This window comes from Rana temporaria, chromosome 2, assembly GCF_905171775.1.
Source record: "Rana temporaria chromosome 2, aRanTem1.1, whole genome shotgun sequence".
Taxonomy (NCBI): domain Eukaryota; kingdom Metazoa; phylum Chordata; class Amphibia; order Anura; family Ranidae; genus Rana; species Rana temporaria.
This window is the reverse complement of record NC_053490.1, coordinates 368973771-368998261: the sequence shown is the minus strand read 5'-3', so window position 1 is coordinate 368998261 and position 24491 is coordinate 368973771. Positions and strand designations below refer to the sequence as shown.

The 24491-nt window shown below is 42.2% G+C and overlaps 1 protein-coding gene across 2 annotated transcripts in view; it reads left to right on the top strand.

Moving 5' to 3' along the window:
* The window catches only part of PKP1 (plakophilin 1), an 81728-nt gene that overhangs the window by 9029 nt on the left and 48208 nt on the right, over positions 1-24491 (top strand). For both annotated transcript variants that reach the window (XM_040337733.1, XM_040337732.1), the window contains exon 2: positions 10811-10917. In XM_040337733.1, the coding sequence (XP_040193667.1) occupies positions 10811-10917 (107 nt within the window). The remainder of the gene's footprint in view (positions 1-10810; positions 10918-24491) is intronic.

The following is a 24491-nucleotide window of genomic DNA, read 5'->3' as shown; positions in this document are numbered from 1 at the left end:
GGACGTGGAAGGAGGATGGCTGACCCCCAGAAAGGTAAGTGCCGGGCGGGGGAGGGGAGAGGCATTTTACAGGGCACAGTGGCGACAATGGGCACAGTGGCATCAATGGGCACAGTGGCAAAAATGGGCACAGTGGCATCAATGGGCACAGTGGCGATAATGGGTACAGTGGCGACAATTAAAGGGCACAGTGGCATCAATTGGCACAGTGGCAACAATTAAAGGGCACAGTGGTGACAATTGATGGGCACAGTGGCTGTGTTTGGCATGGCACAGTGGTGACAATTGATGGCACAGTGGCTGTGTTTGATGGCATGGCACAGTGGCTGCGTTTGATGGCATGGTACAGTGGTGACAATTGATGGCACAGTGGCTGCGTTTGATGGCATGGCACAGTGGTGACAATTGATGGCACAGTGGCTGTGTTTGATGGCATGGCATAGTGACTGCATTTGATGGCATGGCACAGTGGTGACAATTGATGGCACAGTGGCTGCGTTTGATGGCATGGCACAGTGGCTGCGTTTGATGGCATGGCACAGTGGTGACAATTGATGGGCACAGTGGCTGCTTTTGATGGGCACAGTGGCTGCATTTGATGGGCACAGTGAGGCTGCAATTGTTTTTTTGTTTTGTTTTTTTGGTTTGAGCACCAGCCGCCACTGGTGAGACCACACCGTGCAAGCTAAGTCGGAAAACTTCAGTACCTCAGTTGCACTACTACTCACTACAAAGATGTATAAAATGATTCTGCGCTGTAAGCTTTACAAGAACAATTTATTGTGATTGGTCACAATTAAAGCATTGTGCAATTTATTACTACGGGTGTAGCTTATACCCCAGGGAGACATTTGTTCCACCTGGGCAATGATTTATCACCACTGATTACTTGCTAAATTGCCTTAAAATTAGGGTTGCATCGAAAAGCATCTTTTTACCGGTGAGTATGAGTACCTATACTTGCAATACAGTACTCACTGATACCAAATACTGATACCTTTCCGTTGCGATTTGAGCCCAAACAAAATGAATGGGCTCAAATCACACTGCAAAGAATCACATACGATTTGATCAGGAATGCAGGTTTCCCACACCGCTGCTGTGTGAACTTAGGTTGAGATCACTATGATAAGCCTGGGTTTACACAGTCACGGGTGGGAAACCGCATGTAATTCGTACAGGAATCGCTCCATATTACTGTTCAAATCGCATGTGATTCTTTGCAGTGCGATTTGAACCTAATAATTTTGTATGGGCCTTAAATTGCCCTGCAAAGGTATTGGTTTTGGAGCATTTTCATCAGTACAATCGGTGCAACCCTCCTTTAAAATGTTATCTTTTTCAAAGTAAATATAATTCAAAATATATACAGTGTTTACAGTATACCAGATAACAAAGGTCTGTTATGCAATATATTAATAAAAATTGAATAAATTGTAAAACCCCACGGCATTCTCATAATTCCTAAGTTCTGTCTTTTCCTTCTTCCACCTTCACTTTTCCTTCTTTGTTCCATTTTACGAGGCAGTGTAAAGTTTATGATTGTTGTGGCCTGGGGAAAAATTCAAGTTTTTCAAGTTTTTAGCAGTGAATAGCTATTTAAAGAATTATTTAATGAATACCTTCTGTTTGCATTCTTTTTTTTGTTTTGTTATATTCAAGCTGTTATTACAAAAGTGTAAACCCTCACCTTGTAAAACAACCCATTCATTTTTATTAGTTAAGCTCTTTTAGACGTACTACGTATGTCCAAAGAGTGAACCTCTAATTACAAGCTAATGGCTGTAGTAGCTTGTGTGGGTTTTCTTCAGCCAGGTGAAAGTGATGCCATGGCTGTCTTGTCGCCGGACATGTTCATGGAGTTGGTGGCGCGGTTCCATCCCCCTCATGCCAGCAATCCTCCTCCACCCTTGTATTACAGCTTTTAGCTTCAGAGCGATGGGAGGCAGAAGAAAATCCATGCCTCAATCTTACATGTAAATAACAGAATCGGAAATGACAATGATTGTGTCACTTCCAGTTTCAGAATCAACATTTCCTGGCCGTTACAGCCAGGGGACACATCTGAGTCGATTTGTGCTTGGTTAGATGGTGTGAAGGGCAGGGGAGACATCGGTGTCTATTAGACCTCTAATGTCTTCAAAAAGAGTACCTGTCACCTGCCCAGTGATATCACATGGAGTTTTATTAACCCTTTGTGACAGCAATCAAATAAAAAACGAATTATAATATACATTTTAAACCCTTTTTTCTTAATAATTGCTGTAACTCCTGTTGACCTTCGCAAATTAAGCACAGGGTGTGCATGCATATGTAAACCACGGTCACACCACACGTGTGACATATCACTGCGAATGTCGGAGTCGGAACAATATTTCTAGCACTGAAGCTCCTGGTTCATTTTAAACTGATGAGCTGTTTACATCAGCTTTTAAATAATCATCTCCTGGAGATTTTTTGGCACCATTTTTTTTTTTTGCGATTTCACTTGCGCATGCAATTTTAAGACTTGGGTATTTATTTACTCAACGCAATTATATTGAGTGTGTTTGCACTAAATCTTATTTTATAATATTTTTTTAATTTGCAACTTTCATCTTTTTATACTAGAGGGCCTCTGCTTTCAGAAAATATATAATGTTCTGGGGATTTAAGTAATTTTATTGCCAAAAAATTAAATAAATAATAATGATACATTTTTTTTTGCTATAGAACTGAACTGGTTAAAAATCATTATAAATACAGATACCTTTTTTCCACTTTTTTATATTTAATTATATACCCTCTGTTTTTAGATGCACAAGGACCATAGAGAGTTAGAGGAGGAAAAACAGCAGCACACTGGTCTTCCAAGTGAATGGCTGTGCAGGGCAGGAGGGGGCATGCTGCACGCTGAGTTTTCAAGGTCTCAGGTGTGAATGGGGAGCAGGTGTGTTAAAGTAGACCAAGAACCATATCCTGTGGTCTGATGAGACCAAGATAAACTTATTTGGTTCAGATGGTGTAAAACGTGTGTGGTGGCAACCAGGTGAGGAGTACAAAGACAAGTGTGTCTTGCCTACAGTCAAGCATGGTGGGAGTGTCATGGTCTGGGGCTGCATGAGTGCTGCCAGCACTGGGGAGCTACAGTTCATTGAGGGAACCATGAATGATAACATGACATGTACTGTGACCTACTGAATTAGAGCATGATCCCCTCCCTTCAGAGACTGGGCCGCGGGGCAGTATTCCAACATAACGACCCCAAACACACCTCCAAGATGACTTCTGCCTTCCTAAAGAAGCTGAGGGTAAATGTGATGGACTGGCCAAGCATGTCTCCAGACCTAAACCCCATTGAGCATCTGTGGGGCATCCTAAAATGGAAGGTGGAGGAGCGCATGATCTCTAACATCCACCACTCCAGTGGCAACCTGTGAAGCTCTGGTGAACTCCATGCCCATGAGGTTAAGGCAGTGCTGGAAAACAATGGTGGCCACACAAAATATTGACACTTTGGGCCCAATTTGGATGTTTTTACTTAGGGGTGTACTCACTTCTGTTGCCAACGGTTTAGACATTAACGGCTGTATGATGAGTTATTTTGCGGGGACAGCAAATTTACACTGTTATACAAGCTGTACACTCACTACATTGTATTGTAGCAAAGTGTTATTTCTTCAGTGTTGCCACATGAAAAGATATAATAAAATATTTACAAAAATGTGAGGGGTGTACTCACTTTTGTGAGATAATGTATATGATTTATTGATACCAGAGGGTGCTTGATGTAGCAGCTCTGAGCTATGTTTATCAAGCACAGGTACATAGTTATTAGCAATCCTCCACACTGTTTCATTGTATTCTGAAAGTGGGAAGAATACACAGATCAGCACTGCAGGCTTTTGCCTGCAGTGATGATCAGGCGAGAATACTGTATACCGACATGCCCGTTGAACAGAAGTCAATCAGTAGATCGACTTCAGTTCAGCCACAATGGCCACACATGGATCAAAATTTGTCTCGTCCTTGGTGAAGCAGACAAATTTCAATCCACGTATGGCCAGCTTAAACCAGGCAAACATTTTATTTTTTTCTGACATAATTTATGTGACTTTTGGAACACATGTACACAGTGGGAGCCCTGTAAAAAAGGAGGCAATATATAATTTTTTTCTGGAGGCCCATGTGAAATGCCACCACTTTGGTTGAACCCATGTGCTGCAGGTATTTGACCCTTCTGGGTGGGTCAAAAACCTGTACATGTGCCCAGCCCAAAACCCATCCCCTGCCACTCACTGTGGTTCCTATCACTGGATTTTACTTCCTGTAGTGACATAAGAGCTGGCAAGATGGATTACAATGTGTGGCTGCAAAATAGGTATTCTACATACCACACCAGGAAGTGATGAATATCTTGCAGTGGTCATGTAGAAGCACACAGGTCACTTTTGGGTCTCAAGTGAAAAATGTGGTGATACTGCGCTGTCTAGGTAAATGAACAAAATAAATGAAAATGCTAGCAGCTTAAAATGTGAGATACCCACAAAAAACTAGTACAATGGAAAACAAGCTGCGCAACTAATGTGAACACTCTAGTATCTTTGACACATAGTGATATGGTACAAATAAAATGAATTCACATGGAACAAGTGATTTGCCCCATAGGTGAGATAAATTATCCCAATGGTTACAAATAATATATAAACCAAAAGTAAAGGCTGAAAAATAAGTCTGTTTTTCAAACACAAAAAAGTGCATCTGATGATATTTGATAGCAGTAAAATATCGTTCTCCTTCAAGCAGATAGTGACATCAATGCAAGAAAACCTCAGAATAGTGCATGGATAGACAAGACACATCCACCTTTCAATCACACTGCCCCTTACCAGAGGGGAGGATCCCAACCAGAGATCTTCTGACGGCAGATGGCTTACTCCCCAGCCAAGGGCTTGTGTGGCAGGATATCCGAGAGCCGAAATTTCTCCCACAGTGGACCGATGATCAGTGTTGTTTAAAACCAATATGGAGAAGGAAAAGAGCTGACATCGTGTGAACCCATATAGCAATTTATTGTAAAAAATTAAAACCACACTTACAAAAATGTAGATAAAATTTGCTTGTGAATATAATTGCCGGCCGGCTAGCACAGCCCGTTCACTCCGGGACACAGTATGCGGTTATAGACGTCAGCACGCCACTACCCTACGTCGTTTCGTCTTAGAAGACTTCGTCCTGATTACAGTAAACAGAGCCATTTTCACAGCACAACTGCAGTGTTAGGCTGCATTCACAAGGGTGGACCATAGGCAGTGGGCTGTGTCTGCTCTGCATAAAGGGGTGTTTCACCCAAAAGCGAAGCTTCCGCTTTAAGCGCTCCTCACATTTGGCATGTCATTTTTTGGGTGGGAGAGTGGGTGCTTTGTTTTGAGTGTGACTTCCTGCTTCTGCCTACTGGCTGCCTAGGCGGCGACTCATCTCCCCCTAGGTGGCCCCTCCCTCTCGGAAATCTTCTTGGACCTATCACGAGATTGGCTGTCCACTGGGAGAGCACATGTGCAGTGCGCGCCTGGCCTGAAACAAGCTGGACCATGGAACAGGTAGGTGTCTGTTTATTAAAAGTTACCAGCTAAACTTATTGTAGCTGCTGACTTTTAATAAACAAAAAAAGCCTGGAACTCCGCTTTAGGCAGAATGGACACAGAAAAGCCATCTGCCTGGTCTGCACTCTGCAGGGATCAGTGGACAGATTCCCCGCTGAGCAGGCGGAGTCTGCCCCATGTGAGAGGGGTCTTAGCTGGAATGCATCAGCTCACTAATTGCTTTCTCTTGTTGATTGGAATTATTCTTAAATCCGGTTAATTAGGCTATGTTTACACATGTGATTGGGGATCATATAAATCATATAAATAGGCAGCTGAGCTGAATTTTTACTGCCCCACAACTGATCCCCCTTAAGTCGGCTAAAAAATTGAATGAAATTTGGCCAGTTGAGAAGGTGTAGACCCATGTATGGGCAGGGTGATTGTACAGAAGTAGATCTGCTGATCCACTTCTGTACATCCACCAAGTAGGATTTTTGACACTCAATCAGCGGCGCAGACTATAGCCACCAGTGCTGATCAGTGTATTCTAATGGTGGGAAAGTCTAGCTCAGCAGACTTTCAACTTCAACCTCTAAAGTGTGGATGGGGGAAGTAATACAGTACATTTTTTATTCGTTCACCCTGGTAGCTAACAAAAATATTACTCATCTATGGCCAGCCTAAAGCTGCAAAGGCAACAGGTAGGGGTGCCCACATGCCTTGGTCGTGATGCTTTGCATTGTGACGTGGCAAAAATGATCCCCCAGTCACATTTGGTGGGCAGCACATCCCACCAGATGCAACCCTTTACTAAATGGATTTGTGCTGGATTTTTAGGATTGTTGGGACGTTTTTGAGCCAAAAAAAGGACAAGTTTGGAAATTTTCTGATGAACGAGCGAAACATTTTAGGTTAATGAGTTTCCCATCCAAACTTGTTGCACTAGGTATATAAAAAAACGAACGAAAAATTGATTCATCTTTGTCCACTGAACAATTTGTCATTCATTAGTCCCCTGCATTTGAAGACTTATTTTGAGCTTCCATTGCAGTTCACATGTTTGCAAGTGTGCAGATTTATTAATGAACTCACTCACCCCTTTTTTATTCATGACTGCAGTGTGCTTAAAGCGAATCTGAACTTTTCCTAAAGTAGGTAAATAAACAGGAAGCACAATTGGCATTCTCTATTTATCTTTCTTGTTTTTCCCCACTGCCCCATTCTCCAGAATCACATTAAAGTAAATATTTGCTCAGCCTTTGCACACCTAAAGGGGTTGTAAAGATTCATGTTTTTTCATCTTAATGCATCCTATGATTAGCGGCCCCCCAGCCCCCCCCCCCACGTTTTACTTACCTGAGCCCTGGGAGTACCACGTCGTAAAAACGCGCACTTCCTCTGCCTGGTCTTCTCTGCTCTTAATTGGCTAGATTGATAGCAGCGCAGCCATTGGCTTGCGCTGCTGTCAATCAAATCCAGAGACACGGGCGCCAGGGGGCAGGTCCGATTCCTGCAATTGGCGGTCATGGACGCCGAATACAGGACTCGGCAGCGTGCTCGCAAGGTAACCCCCTTGGAAAAGCACTTCCCAGAGGGGGTTATCTGAGGTGGGGAGGAGCCGAGACAGCCGTCGTGGGACCCCAGAAAACACTGTTCGGGGCCACTATGTTTGTTATTTAAAAAAATTAAAATTTGATCCTTTACAACCACTTTAAGTAGTTACACATTCTGAACACAAGCCCACAATTACCCCTGCAGCTACTGTATAGGCATTGTGGACAAATATATCTTTAATGTTCACAACAGCGGCACTGAAATCATATTTATTTTCCCCTTTATTTTCTTTTACAAAAGTTTATTGATAGAAAAAGAAACAATCACAGCAGATCAGTGCAACAGTGTGATGGGTACATCAAACATATAATCAAAAGGAGAATCCCAATAACGGGATACTATATACGTGCTACAACAGTCATTGGTACAATAAGAGGATAAAAGGTATAAACGTTCAGAGACTAACTGCACAATTATCAGGTGAATTGCAAAAAAAAACAAGGTAAAAAGTAAAGTTATTTAGTTTAATTGTGCTTTATATCTCTGTTCTGAGTGTCCTGTAACTCCATAACCAACAGCACTGGAACGACTTTAAGTCAGGAGTCTCAGAGAGAAGTACCCAAGAAAGTGAAATGAACAGGTAGACTATAGAGGGTAGAAGAGGAGATCTGCCAAAGAGAGAAGAAACAGACAAGAAAGAAAAGAAGGGGGTGAAGAGTTCATAAGAGAGAAAAATGGGGGGGGGGTGCATCCAGAGGTCCCTAAATTGAAAGAAGTTGAGTATTAAATCTGGAAGGTTGGTGACTTGTTATCCAAGGTTGCCAGACCCTGAGAAATTTGCTATAGGTGTCAGAGGTGAGGGGCGTTAGCTTTTCGTTTTATCATAATATCATTCATGCGATTTTTTTTTTTTAACTGCCTCAAAGCTGAGCACAGGGGTTTTCCACGCCCTCACAATGGTCAATTTAGTAGCATTAAAAAGGTGCTGGGCTAATTGGCGTTCCGGACGTAGAAGTACAAGGATGGGTTTACATAAAAGAGCTTCATACGGGTCCTTCTTAAGGTTGGAATAAAGCATATTACCTAGAAGGGAATAGACCCGGACCCATAGTCTGCACACCTTAGGACATGTCCACCAAATGTGAGCCATAGTGCCTTCCAGGGAACAACTCCGGAAACAATTAGGGGAATAGGAAGGAATAAAACGAGCTATCTTGGCTGGCGTGTAATACTACCTATAGAATATCTTGTATGCATTCTCCAGGGTGAGGACTTTCCTGGAACTCTTCATAAGGTACACCGTTATGATCTGTCATTCCTTTGGATCCAGTTTTTTTACCTAAGTCTTCCTCCCATTGGAGATGATATGCTCTCACTGGGGGCTTCCTTGAGGAAATGATAAAATAATAAATTAAGGATATCAAACCCGGAGAGTGAGGTTGAGCCTTACAAATTTTTTCAAAGGGGGTCAAAGCGTATGGGGTGGGCTGGGCCCTCATGAGTTGTTGGAGGAAGTGTCTGATTTGCAGATAACTATAATGCTCCCGAAGGGGAATATCATGAGAAGATCTAAGGGCTTCGAATGTAATTATTCTCATGGGGGTGAGCAGAGAATGGACATCCATAAATCCCATTGTCCGACCACCAAGAGAAATTATTGTTTAGGATTTTCGCATCCCCTTTATTTTCTATTGAGAATAGTATCTTGGTAGCCTGCCACTCCTTATATTGTAAACAAACACCAGGTGCTTATAAGCTGTTGGAAAGTGACCAAAACCCTACTTTAGAGTCTTTGATGTGCTCTTTGAGGATAATTAAGAATTAATTAATTCACAGTACATGCAGTTAAAGAAATCAGGGATGGTTTGTTTTAAAGCTCATTTACTGCTTGTAAGAATATCGGAATACTTTCATATCTATCTATATTTAATACTACTTGTCACCTGAATAAACCACATCAGTGAGTTGTACCCAGGACTTTGAAAAAGACTGTGCCTCATACTGTTAACCTTAGGTGAAGGTGTGCTTTAATTCCCTCCTACCACCTGTGTGTAGTCCACACAGTACCAATTTTACCTGCAGCCCTGATCCAGTGATGGTCACTGTGTGGCCATGTCTGGGGCTCCATAGCTTTCGCAAAAAAAAACTTCCAGCAGGCTCCACCTAATACTGCGCATGGGCGTGGCAACACCATGTTTTCTTATGAAATGATCATACTAATGGCTGCATCCAGCGGTTTTGTGGAATATGTATTCTTCGTTGGTACTCATCCTACATATCCCACCGCACCTTCAGTGTCACTTTCATTTCCACCTCCTCTCCTCTTCCTTTCTCCGTCGGGGTTCCCCAAGGTTATTTTCTTGAACCTCTCCTATTCTCGACCTCCTCCCTGGGTCAGCTGGTAGCCTCCCATGGCTTTCAATATAATTCCTTTGCTAACGACACCCAAATCTATCTCTCTACTCCTCAGCTCACAACACCAGTTTCATCACGCATTACTAATTTACTGACCAACATACCAGCCTGGATGTCACACTACTTACTCAAACTTAGTCTATCCAAAACTAAGCTCATAATATTTCCTTCCCCATGTGCCCCTTCTCCTGATTTCTCCATCAAGATCATTGGCACAACCATAAACCCGTCCCCCAATGTCAGGATTCTAGGTGTAATCCTGGACTCCAAACTTTCCTTTTGGCCCCACATCCAGTCACTGTCAAAAGCTTGCAACCTCAACTCGCAACATCTCCAAAAATATGCCTCTTCTTATCCAATGACACCACAAAGCTTCTAATTCACTCTCTGGTCATCTCTCGCCTCGACTACTCCTTGGATTACCTTTACATAGGCTACCCCACCTTCAGTCCATCTTAAATTCTGTTTCCAGACTCGTCCACCTTACCAACCATTCAGTGTCTGCTACCCCTCTCTGCCAATCTCTTCATTGGCTGCCACTTACCAAACAAATTGAATTAAGGCCTTGTACACACGATCAGTCCAAACTGATGAAAACGGCTCCCTTGTCACCTCCTCCCATGCTAGCCTCCAGGACTTTTTCTGAGCCTCTCCAATCCTATGGAACTCTCTACCCCGATCTGTCCAGCTATCTCCTACTCTGTACACTTTTAGGTGTTCCCTGAAAACCCTTCTTTTCAGAGAAGCGTATCCCACCTCCACCTAACAACTGTACTTCCACTGTCTCCATCAGCGCATCCCCCCACAGTTATTACCTTTTGTATCGCTTGAACCTCCCTTTTAAATTGTAAGCTCTAATGAGTACGGCCCTCTGATTCCTCCTGTATTGAATTGTATTGTAACTGTACAGTCTGCCCTAATGTTGTAAAATGGTGTACAAACTGTTAGCACTATATAAATCCTGTAAAATAATAGTAAGGCCTTCCTATAGACAAGAATGGGGCAACGACACGCATGCTCATGAAAAATAAAAGCCAGCTAGAGATTTTCTTTGTGAATGCCATACAGGGCCTGGCAGGACTACACAGCAAACATTGCTGGATCAGGTCTGAAGGTTACTGGGTGGACTGCACTCAGAGAGAAGGAGAGAACAAACCATAATTACTTATACGTTTTTTTACATTCAAATAGTTTTCCTAATGTTTTTCGCTGCTGTAATTATTTATTGGAGTGTGTGCTACTACAGAACTAATTATTTTTACACTTCTTTTCGATAGCTTCCGCATATGAAACCCTGGAAGATTCTTACAATATGAATCGTAACAGTTCAGGTGCAGGCAATCAGTATTCTAAGTACCAGAGTGGAAGCAGCTGGGGGTACCAGGTACGTTTGGTGTATATATCATAGAACTGTGCTATTCTAAGACCCCTCTACACACTATTTGATTTTCTGCAGAATTTTGTCTTCAGATTTACCAAAACCATATAATATGAGGTCAAACCTTGAGGGCCAGATTCTTAGAGCAGATACGACGGCGTATCTCCAGATACGCCGTCGTATCTCTGCGTCCGGCGGGTCGTATCTATGCGCCTGATTCTTAGAATCAGTTACGCATAGATATCTATTAGATCTGACAGGCAAAAGTCTCTTACTCCGTCGGATCGTAACTCAATATTTACGCTGGCCGCTAGGGGCGTGTACGCTGATTTACGCGTCAAAATATGTAAATCAGCTAGATACGCGAATTCACGAACGTACGCCCGGCAGACGCAGTACAGTTACGCCGTTTACGTTAGGCTTTTCCCGACGTATAGTTACCCCTGCTATATGGTGGCGTAAGTGCGGCGTACCAATGTTAAGTATGGCCGCCGTTACCGTCGAAATTTGAAAAAGTTACGTCATTTGCGTAAGTCATCCGTGAATGGGGCTGGACGTCATTTACGTTCACGTCGAAACCAATGACGTCCTTGCGGCGTACTTTGGAGCAATGCACACTGGGAAATTCCACGGACAGAGCATGCGCCGTTTGGGAGAAAAAGTCAAAAATCGTTGGGTCAAGCCTGATTTACATAACACACGCCCACCTCTTCACAATTTGAATTAGGCGGGCTTACGCTGGCCTATTTACGCTACGCCGCCGCAACTTTTCTTTGATAATACGGCACTTGCCTGTAAAAGTTGCGGAGGCGTAACGTAAATAGGATACGTTACGCCCGCACAAAGTTATGCCATTCTGCGTGAATCTAGCCCTGAGAGTTTAAATTTGTATATTACCAGTCAAAAGTTTTAGAACACTGCCATTTTTCCAAATTCCACATTTTTTATGAAATTTTAAACAGTTCAAGTCCAGTAAATAACCTGAAATGGTTCAAAGACAAGCTGTGAACTGCCAGAAGTGAAAACAAAAGTTTAGGAAAAATAATGTACATTTCAGAGATAATGGGTTGTTCTGCAGCAATGTAAGTAATTAATAAAGTTTATGCTAACAATTCGTACAGGTGCCCCAATGTTGATTACTTACAAGCTCTCTGTCTGTAAAAAAGCAGTGTTGAAGCAGACTGTGTTACAACACCCTCTTAGACACAGACAATATTGTACTGCAGGAAATATTAGATTGCTGTCAAAATGGGGAGAAAAGGGCAATTAACAAAGGAAAACAGACAATTATAACCCTTTAGAGAACTTCCAAAGAAAGCCAGGGTTCCATCAAAAGGCACCTGACAGAAGTTGGTCTGGCAGACTCAAAACTACAAAAGAATCAGAAGACAGGTTTCTGAGGGTCAACAGTTTGTGTGACATATGGCTCACAGGACAACAGGTTCAAGCACAGCTTAACACTGATTGAAGTCAGCAAGTTTTAGTTTTAACTGTGAAGAGAAGACTTCCAGCTGCAGGTTTAACAGGTTGTTTAGCTGTAGGAAAGCCATTGCTAAAATGGCAAAATAAGAAAAAGAGGCTTGCTTTGGCCATGAAGTATCGCCAGTGGACTACTAAGGATTGCAAGAAAGACTTATGGATCGATTAATCAAAATTTGAGATGTTTGGGTTATCACCCAGAGTTTTTGTATGCTGTTGAGTAGGTGAAAGGATGGTTCCTTGGTGTATGACACCAACTGTCAACCATGGGGGAGGAAGCATGATGGCCTGGAGCTGTTTTGCTGGATCCAGAGCCGGAGTGAGTGGCACCCTAAATCAAAACTACTACCACAGCGTTTTGCAGTGATATACAATATCCTCTGGAATATACCAGTTGGTCAGGGGTTCATCCTACAGCAAGATAATGACCCAAAACATACCTCCAGACTGTGTTTGAGTTACCTTAGAAGAAAAGAACACGACAGTAGGCTTCAAATCATGGAATGGCCAGCACAGTCTCTGGACATAAACCCCATCAAGCTGGCTTGGGATAAACTGGACAGAACGGTGAAGCAAAGCCAGCTACAAGTGCAACACATTTATAGGGAAACTTTGCAAAAGTGTTGGGAAGAACTTTCTAAACAATATTTGATTTCTGTTGTAGAAAGAATGCCATGCACGTGTTCGGCTGTTATATCTGCAAAAGGTGGCTACTTTGATGAGTCAAAAATGTAGATTACATTTTGTTAAAGAAAATTATTAAATTATTTATTGATTATCTGTTCTATGCTTTATTTTCAGAGTACATTGGGGCATTAAACTCCGTAAATGTTAATAAAAAAATGGGGGTGTTCTAAAACTTTTGACTGGTGGTGTAGTGATTATGTTTAAATATGTAGCATTTTTGTGGTCTTCTCATCTCACTGCTGAAAAATGTAACCAACTCTCAGTAATAATTAATAGAGATCATGTGATTTAGACTGTTTATGCTTGGCTGTTCAGGAACAATAGACTTCATTATTCAAGGCAAGAAAGAAATATTTTTTTCTATGTAAAATAAAAATGGGGTCAGTCCACTACAGCTGGCCATGCACTGATTGAAATTCAGCCAGTCCAATCGGGACTGGCTGAATTTTGGTCAATGTGCGAGTTCCCCTACTTGTCAGAAGTCGATTGTTTAATAAACTTCTGTTGAAGGGAAATGTTAGAACAATTTCCATTGATCAGTGGCTGCAGCAATGTACTCTGACAGGGTTGGGTGCCATTGTCAGAATACATGGTCCAAGCTGGGGGGGGAATTCCTCTATCCACCTCATTTATGTAGCTGGAGAACCTCCACATAGGTTGGAATTGATGGACTTGTGTCTTTTTTTCCAACCTGACCTACTATGTAACTATGTAACCTGTTATTAACCATGTCTGGCCAACTTTAGTTTAACGCATGGGGTATTTTTATTACCGTACATTATATACAATTAGAAAGTAGGTTTGTACTCTAAAGCCCTGTACACACACTCGGTTTTCACGGCGGTAAAAAGTCCACTGTGAAAACAGAGGGGAAAGCCGAGAACCTGGCAGGAAAACTGCCATGGAGCTTTGGCCGGAAATTCCAGTCGTGTGTATGCTCCATGGGCACTGCCTCGCAGTGTTTCCCATAGAGTATTAGTAAATCTGGCGGCAAAAAAGCTGCCGGAAATCCAGACGGGAAAATAGAGAGCAGGTTCTCTATTCTCCCGTCGGGATTCCCATCTGTTTTCCTGATGGGAAAACTGCGAGGAAGCATACACACCTCCGGTTTTCCTGGCCAAAAGCTCTCTTGGCAGTTTTCCTGGCAGGAAAACCAGTCGTGTGTACGAGGCTTAATAAGGATAGTACCATTCTTGCCCATTTTTTTCCAGATACATTTTGTATTGAAATCAACCAAACACCTCACTGTGTCAGCACATGTGTATGCATGAAGTAATATGTGTTCATATATGTTGACTTATGTTATTACGCTGCAATGTAAATTGCATTAAACATACAATAATATGTTTGGACATGCATTTTGATGGATTTCTATTTTATTACAATGCTAAACACATCTAGCAAAAGACAGGTGTGATAGAGGTCATACATACAGTATGTGTTGTACGCTAAGCTGTATTTGATCTTATTCCATGAACATTATAGAGCCTTAAAATACACATAAATAGGCCTCATGCCATTGAGTTTTGTTTGTGGTATTTGTTTTATTGATTTGGCTGAAATGTCTTGGTTCTTCATTTTAAGATCACTCTATGGGCTAAATATTACCTGCCTGCCTTTTTTATTTATTGCTTTATTTTGCTTATGAGCAAGACATAACCTGACATAAAGGCCAGAATTGTTACTGCCTGGAGCATATAATTATCAAGCTGCAAGGTTAGGGGTCATACTAAGGCTCTTTGTATGATGTAGTCTGCTACTATACAGCTTCTTCTAAAGTATCTAGTTTGACATATATATGTAGACTATGGTTGACACTTTTTCATCAAGCCAAACCCGAACACATAGTAATTTTTTTTTTGTTTTAGTATACACTGTAGGATTGCAACAGACCTGGGACACCTTTGGGCACTCCAAAGAGAATAGTAATGTGGTGCACATAGTGCCCCCTCACCCTCCTGTCAAGCCCTGTTCCGAGCCACATTCCTGTCTGGATAATGTGTCCGGGTTTCAGGTGGACTAAAACCCAGACACATGATTCAAAACCTGAACTGTCTGGGTGAATCCCGGACAGGTAGCAATGCTAATGTAGACGGGCTTAGAAGTGAAAGTCATTTTTGCTCATATTAAAACAGTGACTGTAGAAATGACAATTTGGACATGTCCATGGTAGCACAATTTTAATACATAGGACCCTGGAATCAAGGTTGTCCAGAGCATAACCATTCTTATCCTGCAACTACACAGGTTTCCAAACATGTTTTTGTGCATCTGTGCATGATCATGTGCAGGTACTGGCCTCTGTGCATGTTATCTAACAAAAGTTAGCTTAAAGTGTTAGTAAAGGAAAAAATTTTTTCATTTAAACACAAACATGTTATACTTAACTCCACTATGCAGTTAGTTTTGCACAGAGTGGCCTCGATCCACGTCTTCTGGGGTCCCTCGGCGGCTGTCTCTGGTCCTCCCTGCAAGTACAGACCACAGTCATGCGAGAGCTCGCATGGTGGTGAGTAATTGCGGGCGCGCTCCGTGATACAGCGAGAGGCCATAGCCGCTCACTGTATCACTCGGCCCCGCCCCTTGGTGCGCCGCGTCACTGGATATGATTGACAGCAGCGCCAGCCAATGGCTGCGCTGCTCTCAATCCATCCGCTTTAGCCAACCAGCGGCCAGGCTGAGCGGCGAAGAGGATCTCGGGACCGCGCGCGGGACTTTTGACAGGTCAGGTAAGTAAAACGGGGGCTCGGGGAGGGGAGGCGGTATACACTGAAGTTTTTTAACCTTAATGCATAGATTGCATTAAGGTGAAAAAAACATTTTCCTTTAAATCTGGGTGAGTGTAGATAAAACTGTGCATAGCAGGATGTCCCATCTTGAATGCAGGCTAGCGATGCTGAGGTGCTGTGTTGTAGAGACAACAGTTTGGATAACAAAAGAAGGATTACAGGAGCATTTATGAGTACATTTTTTTTCATCGTCAGTTACCTAAAAAGTCTATACTTTTTTTTACAAAGGTTTTATTGTACATCCTTGCGGAGCACAAATTCTTCCCTGCAGGCACAACTTACATAAACGCATTAAGTTAATCTGTTACATTCCAGTAGGTGTATAAAAGTATGAAAATGGATATGAAGAGAATTCAAATGATGGGTGTGCCTTAGATATGAGCAAGGAAGACCAAATAAAAAGCTATGCGTGAATTATTATAATTTTTTTTTAAAAAACCTCCAGGGACAATGTTTACCAACAATGTAGTGTTGTGTTGGTGGTAGAAATCCTCAGTCCTCTGTCCACAGGCACCCCTGCAGCAGTGGTCTTTTGGTGCTGTGCGGGTTACTATCAGCAACTGCCACAGGCCTTCATCAAAAGTGCCGACTAGGCCTGCCCTTTCTGCCCCATGCTACATGATACCACCCATACTGTAATTTTGCACAATACAAAGCATACTGTGATTGGAGGAGGCAGATAATTCATTCATCTGCTCGCCTTACAATTACAGAACGCTTTGTATTGTGGGAACGTACAATATGGGGTTTTATAAATGCAGCATGGGGGGCAGAAAGGATGAGCACAGTCAGCACTTTTCGCTGCTGTCAGTACTTTTTGTGCCTGTCACAGGTGTAGCTGCTTTTATTAACCCCTGCAGCACCAGAAGATTATTGCTTCTGAGGTATCCAGGGGAAGAGGACTTAAGAATTTCTACTGGATTAGTGAGGTGCATTATATTAAATGTTGGGTTATGGGTTTAATACCTCTTTAAGCATTTTGCATTTGTTATATAAACCATCTTTAAACAGAACCTCTTCAACTTAATTTGTAATTAGAACCCATGTTTTTCTGACTTAATGGGGTTCATTTACTAAAAAAAGTAGTGTAGTGCCCCCCCTTAAAATTAGTGGGGTGTTACGCTAAAGTTAGTGGGGAATGGGAGATTTCAGTTGCTCCCATTCACTAATTGTTAGTCCTCTCGGGTCAGTCTGTGTGTCCTATATTGGCGCTATAGGGGTTCTGACAGAACCATCCTTCCCCAGCAGCCAATCAGAAGAGTTTACCTCTTTGGGCATGCTGGCAGGGGGTATATCTGGGGCACCGGACATTTTGCTGAGTTAGTCTGCAGGGCCCGAGTTCCAGGTGCGGCATCCACCTTCAGGTTGCGCGCATCCGCGCGCCCCATCCTCATGGCCTGCCGGGTTGAGGCTGTGCACCATGCAGAGCCTTCTTTTGATGAAGAAAGGGACCCCAGCGGCTTGCTGGGTTCCAGATTCTAAGCTGGAGGCTGAACGGTGGGGGATTGGCTCGTGAGAACCTGAGTGCAGAGGTTGTCTGCGAGGCCTGGACGAACCACCGGGGATCCGATCACCACGCTACATGACAGGTACCTTATTTTTGCTGTCAGTAGGTGATCCTTACTGGGACTTACTGGGAGGATTCGCTATCCTTATACTCTGATTATACTAAGAAAATGTACTACGCCTGTGGCAGAGGCATTGTTTCCTCCCAGTGATCTGATTATTGCGAGTGACCCTTTGGCTGCCAGGTCCGAGTTAACTGCCTGTCCAAAGGGCACTTACCCACCCTGGCAAGGGTGGAGACGTTTGAATTATCTGTGCCGAGAGCAGGCTTGCTCTCTATGCTTCTGATGTCCAAGGCCTGATGCTACAAGTTCTTCCTATTCATCAACCTATTTCTCTACTGTGTGTACTGTTGATGTTGGCCTTGTTGGCCTGGGAATAAAGCATTGGAAACTCACGGTACCGGCTGGACACTTGTTCTTTCATCCACACTCACAAGTATCACCCCTAGACAGAAGAACTTGGTAACTTAATACGCCGATCCTAAATCAACCAGCAGCTCTTTCGGGGGTGGCGCTACAGTAGAAAACAATCATTTTGAAAAGTGTTCACCTAGCCTAATTCAGTCATTGAATCCATTAAAACAAATTTTTTGAATTGCCTTTGAACATGATTGGATATTTAAAGAAACAATTCTTCCTAAGTAAATAAACCCCATAGATTTTATTTATGGAACACAATTGTGTTGTTTAATAATTATTATTCATTTATTCTTTGCAAAAGTGTGATTTAGTCCTTGCCATATAACTTTTGGCATGAAAAAAAATATTTATTAAAGCTGTTCTGATAATGTTTGCTCAAGGAGTGATTAAAGAGGAGGTCCAGCCCAAAATAATAATAGAAGTCTACAAATACTGCAGCTGCTGACATGTAATATTAGGGCACTTACCTGTCCAGGGAGCCCATGATGTCGGCATTTGCAATAGCGTTTATTAGCGTTTCAGTAATAGCATTTTTTAGCTTTTTTTTTTTTTCAATGGATCAAAAACGCAAAAAAACGCTGGCAAGCTGCATTTTTGAGAGTTTTTGAGCGTTTATTAGCGTTTTTGGCGTTTTGGGTGTTTTACCATTTTTCCCGCCTTAACATGTATGTCAACCAGCTCCATTAAAAGCTGGTCTGGTTCACATGTTATGCAAATTGGATGCGGATCAAAACCCATCCGATTTACATATATGTGAACCAAGCCTTGATTTTTCTTTAGGCTGAAAGCAGTATTAAACCCAAAAAACAAACAGTTATTATTTTGCAACTTACTGATTCTTAGGCTCCATGCACACTGGATGCTAAAAAAAAAGCTATAAAAAACGCCAGTAGCTTTGCAGGGAGCCTTTCAATTTTTTTTTGCGTTTTTGCGTTTTTCAGTGTTAGCGTTTTTTAGCTTTTTTTTTTTTATGGATCACAAAACACTAAAAAATGCTGGCGAGTTGCGTTTTTTAGTGTTTTTGATCATTTATTGGCGTTTTTCTGCGTTTTACGTTTTTTGCGTTTTTTTCCACCGAAAAACGGCACTTTAAACGCAAATTTCTTGCGTTCAGAAAAAAGCCCATAATCTCCACTGCTCATTAACTCTAAAAAACGTCCATGTGTGCAGTTTATGGGCTTTTAAAAAATAAAATAAAATGCCAATAAACTGCAGTTTATGAGCTTCAGTGGGCATGGAGCCTTAGATGTGATGCTGCATTTGTTTGTTTTCTTTTTTAGGATTTATTTTTTCTATTTTCATGTAACACTCCGCCCCCCCCCCCCCCCACAGACTGACAATGCTGCTGTCTGGTGTGCCCCTTGTGCTCATTCCTCAAGAGTGGTGGTTCACTATAATTTTTGCTGTCCATTTTGTTGTTTTGTCCATTTGTCTGCAATGTTAAACGTACTTTTCAAAATTTTCCATGCAAGCACTGCCTTCTCACTGTGTGCACACTCGCTGCGGTACATTTTATATAAATGAGTCCAAGCTTGAACAATAATAAAAAAGGCAGAAAAGCTGACGGTTAGGAAAGAAAATGTGCCCACATATATTCATTTTTTAAAACAGGTTTGAAAATGAATATATCAAGTGGATTGTGACTTTTGTTGCTATAGGTAAAACATTCCCTTTGCAGTTTTAATACAGGAGTTTAATATTTCTCTCTGCCTGCCTGATCAAATACCTTTTCCAGGTGCAGGTTTAAAAGTGAAAAAAGTAGTGCTTTGAAGTGCTGTAGTATATACTTTTTTTGCATTTTGTTTTCATAGTTTCTCCGTAGCACATTTTAATACTTATGACTTGGCAACACAAGTGCAGCAAACCCTCCGAAAGAACACAACAAAGAGTATTTATATGCATCATATATTGTGATGATAATGGCAGTAACCTAGGGGCGTTAGGTATGAGATATGATAATACACCCTGTTGCTTTTGTAGCTGCTCCTGCTTTTTGCCTGTTTTCACTGCTGTTTCCCCAGTAACAGACAGAGAGGAAGAATGTGTCCCTCCTGTGCCTTGAGCTATTGGAACCACACCCACATTACTATTAATCATAAAATTAGAAGGGATTAACCCTACATTTCAAGAGTGATCTTTGTGTCCTCACAAAGGGATCAGTCCTAAGTTTTTTTTTTACCAAAGTGAGAAATAAAATAAAGGTAATTTTTTTGCACATTGGGGAGCTAAAAGTAAATAGGCTTTGTTTATAAGTAAACTTTTTGTAAACCAACCCCAAAATGAAAAATGCTTTTTTTTTAAATACATTTGGCTTTTACAATTGCAGCAGCAAAGCACAAATAGCTGGATTCAGGTAGGGCGGCTCACTTTTGAGGCGGCGTAGCTTATCGCATATACGCTACGCCGCCGTAAGTAAGTGAGGCAAGTGCTGTATTCACAAAGCACTTGCCTCCTAAGTTACGGCGGCGTAGCGTCAATGGGCCGGCGTAAGCGCACCTAATTCAAATGAGGATGAGGGGGCGTGTTTTATGTAAATTACTCATGACCCGACGTGATTGACGTTTTTTACAAACGGCGCATGCGCCGTCCGTGGACATATCCCAGTGTGCATTGCTCCAAAGTACGCCGCAAGGACGTATTGGTTTCGACGTGAACGTAATTTACGTCCAGCCCCATTCACGGACGACTTACGCAAACGACGTAAATTTTTCAAATTTCGACGTGGGAACGACGGCCATACTTAACATTGACTAGGCCAGCTATTTGTTCGACTAACTTTACGCCGGAATTCGCCTTACGTAAACGGCGTATCTTTACTGTGACGGGCAAGCGTACGTTCGTGAATCGGCGTATCTCTCTGATTTACGCATTCTAGGCGTAAATCAGCGTTCACGCCCCTAGCGGCCGGCGGAACTAGACAGCTAAGATACGACGGCGCAGGCCGGCGTATCTTAGCTAGGTTTAAGTGTATCTCAGTTTGAGAATACACTTAAACATACGACGGCTTAGATTCCGAGTTACGACGGCGTATCTCTTTGTGAATCCAGCTAAAAGTGTAGAATGTAGATGGTAATGAAGGTCATTTTGAATGCAGGGTTAGGCTGGGTTCACACTACGATTTTCCCGTCCGTCAGCCGCATACGATTTCAGTATTGAAAACGTACGGGCCCGGACGGGAAAACGTATAGATAGACAATGCATTGCAAATCGTATGCACTCAGATGCATCCGGGTGCGTACGATTTGCTGGCAAAACATTTTTTAAACGTACGCAAAACCGTGTTCAACCACGGTTTTGCGGCCGTTTTTAAAACAGTATGGCAAACGCATACGTTTTTCTTTAACATTAATGTCAATGGAAAACGCACATATGTGCGGTTCCATACGTTTACGTCCGTTTCAGCCGCATACGGTTTTTCATATAAATCGTATGCGGCTGACGGACGGGAAAATCGTAGTGTGAACCCAGCCTTACACCTCTCACATTACATTTCACTTTGCTATTATGGATCTTACTACTCTAGTAGTGCAGATTCAGACTCCTTTTCCAAGTGTCAATTTCCAGTGCAGATTTTAATCTGATTTCCACTACAGTACATCTGGTCTGATTAAAGCAGTGCATTTGTACAAATCAGTCATTCATAATGGACAAATCCACTGTATGGGGAATTGTTTCCAGTGGGTTTTAAATAAACCTATAAAAGAGATCAGTTTGACAGAAATGGTATATATTAGTGTAGCGCCCTGCTCCCAATGACTGGGGCGCTATTCTAAATTTAGAGGGTGTGTGAGTCAATAGTTGGGCTCAGACTTTACAAATTCCATTTAAATTAGCCTTTGTTCTGGCTATGGTTGTGCTTGATAGAAGTTTTTCCCCTGTTGCCTGTAGGTGGCGTTACCACCTCAGGCCCATGTTGGAACTCAGACGAACAATGGTGTGTTAAGTGACCCTTCTCGGTAGCAGCTCAGTGGGCTGCATCTATATCAAGTAGGCCCAGCTATGCTGGCTGGGGTCTATGATTATAAAATGGATCCCAAGCTGTCCATCCATGTGGGGAAAGCTGCTTAAAGCGGAGTTCCGGCCACAATTTCACTTTTTATATATAAATACCCCTGTAATACACAAGCTTAATGTATTCTAGTAAAGTTAGTCTGTAAACTAAGGTCCGTTTTGTTAGGTTGTTACAGCATTTAGACACTTTATAAAATAGAAATTGACTGGGGCCATCTTAAGTGTGGGCATCATGAAGCCAGACTGTATGACTTCCTGGATTTCAGCCTTGCAGATGCACAAGCAGTGTCAGATCAGGTTTCAGCACCTGTGCTGTCCAAGTCACATGATTCTTTGAGACTCCCAGGAGTCTGTGCGGTGCATTAAGCACCTAGGTGCAGGAAGTGGGAAGATTAACTATTCTGCCTAGCAACAACACTTTGAAGGCATCTAAAAAAAAATGTTTTTTTCGTAAAGGACTAATGACATTTTTTTAAAACTACTGATGTAATGTTATATTTATGGGTGGAACTCCACTTTAACGAAGGAAACCGGGGGAGGGCCTGCCCTGGAGGAGACCAAGCAAGGCAAGCTAATGTCTCGGGATAGGCCTGGTAACCTCGTTATAAAAGGGATCCACTACTCAATTTGTCCTATAGTCCGCTGGATCGGCTTAAAGGCTCTTTTGCTGTAAGGCAGGAAGTTTGGGGCTTAAATCCTGTGGCAGAGGATCCCTTACTATCCATCTTTCGTTCTTAGACGGTCTGTGGCAGAGACTGTTCTCATACTGGTTCGTGCATCATCCCGGCTGCTAGGCCATGTGAGAGGGGTCTATCCGGGTGAGCAATACCCACTCAGGAAAGAGTGGTGAATACTGGAACTTAAATACTATTTGTGCATTCTGTACCGCGTACCTGAACCCTCCCCTTCTTTTCATTCTACCCTCTACTTTCTTCACAAGTTTTATGCAGCAAAAATAAAACCTAACAGTTAAAGGTTTTACATCTTGTGTGGACATTGCAATTTCTACAGACTTTCTTCCCCTGACAACGAACTTAGAGGTAACGTGCAAAACCTAAATCTAACCAGCAGCTCCTACGGGGGTAGAGCTACATTAGTCTATGCCAAAACTTATTTTTTCCGTTTTGAATAGGGTATGGGCCGGTTCACATTTGCGCGGTGTGTTTTTTGGGTGTGTTGCATTTAGGTGCGTTTTACTTGTATTGTAGATGAGAACCCTATAGAATGTGAACTTTGACAAAAGCAGCATGCAGGACTTTTTTTTTTAATGCATTGTACCTAAACACACACATACACAGGCGTGAACAGGGCAGTTGTCATTGGCACCAATGTTGCCATTGGAGAACTTCTCCTTGCCTCTTGCTCACATGATAACTCTACCATGTAGAATTTCCCCTTCTGCTTCTGTTATGCCTTATATACACGGTCGGACTTTTGACCGTGCAAAAGTCAGCCGTGTATCCGTCGGAAAGAAAGAACAGATTCTCTATCTAAGGTCCATCGGACTTCCGAGGAAAAAAAGTCCGGTGGAGGCTACACATGGCGGGACTTTCCGAGAAAAAAAGCCCGTTTGACATTTTTTTTCTCAGAAAGTCCGGCCGTGTGTACAAGACATTACTGTAACAAAGATTACCAGGAAAAATAGAGGGCGGAATCTGCCCAGCAGGAACTTAGACAGCTATAAACACTTGACAGGGGGTCTAACCCTTCACTACTCCATCCAAAACCAAAAAAGGTTTTGCCTTTTTATATTGCATTTTTAGGACTGAACATGCAAGCATTTAACACGTGATCTTAATCATGTGATAAAGAACCCATCATTCTGGCTCCAGTATAGAAACAGTGATTTCTGACTCCCATGTGTAAACAGTGACCGGCATTGTCAGTGACAGCGGTGAGGCAATGAGTGTGTGCGCTCCCGAAACAAACAGGGGTATACAGTATGTGTGGTAGCATGGTGTTAAAGCCCATTGCCTTGCTGCCACACATAAGTTTAAGTCTTGCAGCAACAAGTTAAAGATGGCTTACTGCTTACAGCAGACATGTCCAAAGTTCGGCCTGCGTTCTGTTATGTCAGGGCCATAAAAGATATATGCTGTATTTATCAGCGCTGCTTCTGAGGGAACAGGGAGAGGGCGGGACGAGCATATCAGATTACATACAGGAGAATCTTCTGTTTACTCAACGGCGTCTGTAATAAGAAGTCTCCTGGGCTGCCATTGGATGACTGTTCTGTCTATCATAGGAGGCTGGACTTTGTATTAACCACTTCATTACTGGGCACTTAAACCCGCTTCCTGCCCAGACCAATTTTCAGCTTTCAGCGCTGACGCATTTCGAATGACAATTGCGCGGTCATACAACACTGTACCCAAAATATATTTTTATAATTTTTTCCCCACAATTAGAGCTTTCTTTTGGAGGTATTTGATCACCTCTGCGGTTTTTATTTTTTGCGCTATAAACAAAAAAGACATACAATTTTGAAAAAAACACAATTTTTTTACTTTTTGTTATAATAATATCCAATAAAAAAAAAAAAAAAAAAAAACTCAGTTTAGGCTCATACATATTCTTCTACATATTTTTGGTAAAAAAAAAAAAAAATCGCAATAAGCATATATTG